The 5,936-nt window shown below is 37.4% G+C and overlaps 1 protein-coding gene across 1 annotated transcript; it reads right to left on the bottom strand.

The window, feature by feature from the left end:
* Positions 1–350: 350 nt before the first annotated feature.
* Positions 351–1,919, bottom strand: LOC127218259 (mortality factor 4-like protein 2). Its single transcript, XM_051179278.1, has one exon. The coding sequence runs from the start codon at positions 1,555–1,557 to the stop codon at positions 724–726; it is 834 nt and encodes a 277-aa protein (XP_051035235.1). The 5' UTR covers positions 1,558–1,919; the 3' UTR covers positions 351–723.
* Positions 1,920–5,936: the final 4,017 nt, after the last annotated feature.

Here is a 5,936-nt window from a genome sequence, read left to right as displayed (position 1 = left end):
ATACACAGAGTGTTGTTCTCTGCTCTGCCCAGAGGTGGTATCAAAAGAAGAGCCTACAAGATTTTATTTCTTTTTAAGCTGCAAATTATTCTTTTTTTTTTTTTGCTTTGAAATTTAGAAACAAGTTTTATTTAAGATCTGAAATACAATTCCTAAAATATCAACTTTTCAGAAAACTGTGGCTACACAATAATGCATTGCCTCTATGTTAGAACGTGCATTAGACTCAAAATACAAAAACCAGAAAACAAATCACTATCCTTCAACAATTTGAGCAAAGATAGAATGAATGCCTAATGAACAACAAGATGGATTTGCAGAGGATGGGCTGTTTACGTCAAGCACCATAAAAAAAAAAAAAAAAAAAAAAAAAAAAAAGAAGCACAAATGCATGGGATTTTAGGTATATACATTTAAGTTGAACCTTTGGCACTAGGAACCAGGGCATCTTATCACGTAGCATTAACACATATTAGAAAACCGTGTAGTGTCAAAGGGATAGAACCACCAGCATTCAAGCAATGTTGTCAACTAAGCAATAAAATGTTCTACTGAATTTCTTCTTTGTCTAATTACTGCATACACTGGTAGCAACTTAGAAATGAGGAAAGGAGCCGGGCACTCCTTTTATTTTCTGTTTACAACCGAACAGGAAACAAACTGAAACATAAGCCCTGTTTTACATCGACAGTTTTAAAGAACATCAATTATACAATGAGAGGACTAAACAGAAGTGTTTACAGATACCAGACAATAGTGAGTGACCAGTAGACCTTCACAGGGCTTTGCGGTGGAGTCAGCAGAAGCCACTTTGTAATCACTGGCAGTGAACAGAGAGGCAGAATTCTTTGCCAGATACTTAAGGAAATCATGCAAATAGCCCAGCAACAATGCAACGCTTTTCTCATCAAGGGGTGTATAGGCCAACATTGCCCCAGTTCTCACAAATAATCTCAGTAGGTGTGGTGCCCCATAGATCTGCGACATTGGCGCATCAGGGTGTGCCAGAAGGATCACGGCATATTGGGGCCGCTCAAACTTGTAGAGCAACTGAGTGCCCAGCATCACATTGAAATACTCTTTTATCCCTCCCACAACTTCATTAACTGCATACTCCTTATTATCAACGTTTCCCTGTGATTTCTTACAATTGGCATACTCCTCAAGAATGGCATCGACATTCTGTTTAGCAGGGAGCTGGAACAACTGCTTCTGCCTGGTAACCAAGTCCCAGTCCTCCACCAGCCATGGTTTCAGCTCTTCAGGAATCTTCACCTTCACTTCCATCCTATTCTTAAATGCCTCCTCACTCTCCACAGTGGGGTCAGCCCTTGCCCTTTTCTTCCGAGGGGGCTGGGGCATTTCGCTGGTACTGCCACCATCTCCGTTGCCAGGGGTCTTCTGCTTGTTCTTCCTGGTCTTCCGCACAGAACCAGAAGGGGGGTTCTCAGCAGAGCGACCACCCCATCTGCCTGGAAGGGCTGGTTCAAGATTCTTTGACTGTGAACCAGCCGACTTCTTTCCTGAGGCAGCTCCCCTCATCTTACTTCTCTGCATGTTGCTTCGAGTTGGCTTCTTAAAGTTGTCTTCTTAAGCAGATTGTTGTCCACGAGTCTGAGAAGCCTGCTTTCTGGAACTCATTCAACCCTGTTTATATTCCAACCAACAGTATTTCTTCTTTCCCTTCCAAGGACTCCTAGTAATTTCCCAGGTGGAATCTGACAGAACTCCTGGGATGCTCTGGAAAGATGAAATGGGAATACAACCCTGTATTCTGCAAACAGGAATGGTTCTGCAACCAGGGTCAGATCTCCTGATCCTTATTGTATAACAAACTTAGCTTTTCTGATGATGACCTGAAGCGAGAATCCAGTTCTTTCCAGCAGCCAACGTGTGATCACTGCTGCTCCTCCAACCGCCATAGTGCTGCAAATTATTCTTATTTTATCTTTTTCTCACATATAGAGACCTAAATCCCCCAGTTTCCAGTAATACTTTGCCTTTTGAGTACTCAATATTTAGTTCAGACTCCAGATGCCCATCATCTTCTCTCTAGTACGATGTCTTTCATATTTTCTTTTATCAGGGAATGGAACTCTACCCTAGTCTATCCTCCACAACGGTGCCAGGATATTTTGTATAATAAATTAGAGTTAAGAAATTAAAGGCACATAGGAGAGATAGAATCAATATCTTAGATATATCTATATCCCCTCTCTATGATGTTCATCCTTATAAATCCTCATAATCTAGGTCAGAATTAAAACTCTAATTAATCAATAATGCCATAAAATCCTTTGTATTTACCTCATGTAAAAATAAAGCAATCCAACAGTTATCATTTTATACATTTTACCCTTAGAAATACAACTCTGTCTACAAAATTTTATTATTGGAAAACTCCCAGGATCTTTGCATAACAAGCTATAACCCATAAATTATAAATACTGGATTGAAACAATAAACAAAAGACATGAACTTTCCTTCTTTCTAACTAGCTATCAATTAATTTATCTGAACATAAGTTTGGGCAACTGTCCTGCCCCCAAAATAAGACCTGGCATACTCCTATTATGATAGCACTTCAGAACAGAACAGTGCAATACTACACTTCCTTTGCTCCAACCCCTTAACTCCATTTATTATTCTTTTCAAATATTTATTGGTCTCTGTATTAGTTACAATTCTGTTACTGTGAAAAGAAACTGTGAAAAAGACAACTTATAATGGGGATACGGTTATGGTTATTTGAGTTCACAATCCCTGAGAGGGAAGAGGTCATCACTATCAAAGCACAGTAGCAGCAGGCAGCAAGCATGGTCACTGGAGCAGGAAACAGAGCTCACATTTTGAACAATATACACAAAGCAGAGGGTAAAACTGGAGTAAGGCAAGGTCTTAAGCTCCCAAGCCCTCCCCATGAGATACTTCCTCCCCAAAGTAGAGCAGCACCTTATAACCAACACCCCCCAAAAAAGGGGGGGGCTACCAACCAGAAACTAATTGTTCCCTAAGGAATGGTTCACCTTGGCTACTTGCCAGAGTTCTTCTCTGTTTGGTAGAACACCCCTAACAATAAGATACATTTTTTGAAGGTAGCTATAAAAGAAGAAGGAAGACGTGGTATTTTCTTTCACTGTTGCCCCTAACTTCCAATGCCTTTTGTCTATATGTCAGCAGTTGTATTTCTCAAAGATTTTGTCTTTTTACAGACCAGCCCTCCTTTCTCACTCTAGCTCTCATGGAGCAGTTGTATATTTCTTTTTTCTTTCTCTCTTCTGCACTATCAGGTCGACTTCCAATATACCTTCTTTCTTCTATTAATCCTTCTGAAATGTACATGAAGAGAACTTCTTTAAAGTATTTTTATTTTATACATATAACTCCTGTTTCCTGATGAGACCTTAAATTGATATAGTCTCTGAACTTATAGAGCTCATGTTCTACTGTGACAGCATCATAAAGAGAGTGAAACAAGGCATCATCAAAGGCATAGTATAGAATAATGCAGAGTAGTATGTGTCATGAAGAAAATATAAAGCAAGATAAGAGAATTTGAGGTGGGAGGCTTGGTAGTAGATTGCTTTAACAGACTATAGAAGTAAATTGTACTTAAAGAGGTAATGTTTCAACACAGGTCTGAATAAAATGAGACCAATTACATGGATAGCTAAAGCACTGAGAGCAGAGGGTAATAAGTGCAAATAGCAAATACTTTGAAGTGGAAAATGACTTGATAGGTTGGAAGAACTGCTAGAAAATCATTGCTGCAGTTTGAATATGGATTCAAACTAGAAGCATGACTAGGAAAAGAGTGGAAACTTTAGGAGGTTAGAGCTAGGTTCAGAATGTAGCTCACTGGGTGTGTGCCTTTGCGGTTATGCTCAGACACATGTCCCTTCTCTCTCTGCTTTCTGCTAAGGTGAGTAGCCTTGCCACCTTTTTCCAACACCATGGGGTTTGCCTCACTAAGAGAACAGAAGCAAATTATTGATTAGAGACATAAATCTCTGGAAGTGTAAACTCAAAGAAATCCTCCTTCTCTTAAGTTGTTTTCTAAGGTATTCTGCTACTGTTATAAAGTCAGAGGAACTCAGTCAGTGAGGCTGATTGAACATATTTCTTTAATTTATATCTGTTCCCTCTAAAATGTTTATTTATCACCTGTTATGTTTCAAGAGCTGTTCCAGAAAGTGGAGATGCCTAGAATAATCTGTCTTCATGGTGCTTAAAGAAACAATAAAAAAATACTTTCTATAATAAGTCATATTCAATTTCTGCTCATTCATCAATTTCCATATACAACAGAGTTGCAAGACTATTGTAATGTTTAAAATCAATTGCCAGAAAGAAACATATGTAAATACTTAATGCTATTTAAATAACCACATTGGAGAAGGATAGAAGACATTGAAGGATGTCACAGTTATCTAAAACTTTCTATTTTATGATAGAGTACAAGCATAATAAAACACATGGAACAAAACTCCCAGAGGGAAAAAGTTAAAATTATATCCATCTCTGGGCTAGAGAAATGACTTGGTAGTTAGGGGTACTTTTTCTACTGTTATAGACAACTTGTATTCAGTTCTTGCATTAGGTAGCTCAAAACCAGCTATGAAACAAACTTCAGGGAATCTGAAACCCTCTACTGGCCTCAGAAGGCACCCATACTACTATGCATAAACCTGCCTTGCCCCCCAATTAAAAACTAATAATAAAAATAAGTTTTTAAAAAATCATATACTGTATATATATATATATATATATATATATATACACATATCAACAGACTACAGAAACTGAGAAAAATATAAAGTGTTTTGAATTTCATATATTAGAAGAACTCTATCATAGTGAAAGTAACAAAGATTGAAAACCCTTGTACCCTGATTTAAGGAAGGACAAAGCAAGAAAGGGAGGGAGGGAAGAAGAGAGGAAGAAAAAGAGGGAAGGAAGGTATAGAAGACACATAAAGAAAATAGGTCAACAGGTTATTCACTAAAACAGCATTTACCCAGTAGCTAATATGGGCAGATCACCACACATAGACTTTGGTGAATTCAGAAGATGAATGAACTACAGACTCAGTCTTTTATGTGTCTACATTTGAGTTGTAGGGATCAGTCAAAGCCTTAGAAAGAGTAGACAAATGTAAGGGAAAAATTGAGTCCTTAAAAGTCACAGTCTACACTACTGAGCTTCAAATAAACTTTAAGTGAAATAACCTGTATATTTAAAGGACATTCCATTAATAATATACTTCAGAGAATATCAATAATGTATTGAGGATGAAGCTGCAGTCAATAGCATCCGCCTCATGAATCCCATGTTATATTCCCATAAGACTATTTTCTATTTCCAATGAATTGTAAAAAAATATCCAGAAGAGCAAAGTCACCAATGAACACTTTTGGAAATGTTTAATCTATCAGTTTCACTGCATTGATTGTCAAGGACTTTTTTTCTACATCGTTCAGAAACTGATTGTATAGATTGAAACTATGTATTGCTCCACAGAGCCTAAATTCCATCTGACCAATATCTATAGGAACAGTGAAGAGCAGTCAATATTTATGAAGAATTTCCAATTAGTTAATTCAATTGAGGATTGCAGACAGATGCAAATACAATTGTTAAACAAACTTTGTGGAGATAGCCACTTTCATAATATAAAATAGCTCTACTTGAATACATGATCATGTTTATTCACAGCTTGCCATGTAATATAGCTATGACTTTTGTTTCTCACCCTATCTAGTTATTTCCTTCAAAAATTCCTTTCTGATTATATTTTACTCGATCTATATATTTGGTGAGGTGGAAGTTTCCAAAGAATACAGGATAGGCAAAAGAAAAAGGAAAGAGTCTAGTAATGGAAAAGCTGGCCTGTGATGATATTCAAAATACAACATGGAGTATGAATCATTCATAGA

Source organism: Phodopus roborovskii, unplaced genomic scaffold (genome assembly GCF_943737965.1).
Source record: "Phodopus roborovskii unplaced genomic scaffold, PHOROB, whole genome shotgun sequence".
Classification (NCBI taxonomy): domain Eukaryota; kingdom Metazoa; phylum Chordata; class Mammalia; order Rodentia; family Cricetidae; genus Phodopus; species Phodopus roborovskii.
Note: the sequence above shows the minus strand (reverse complement) of the source record. Positions and strands in the feature narration are given on the sequence as shown.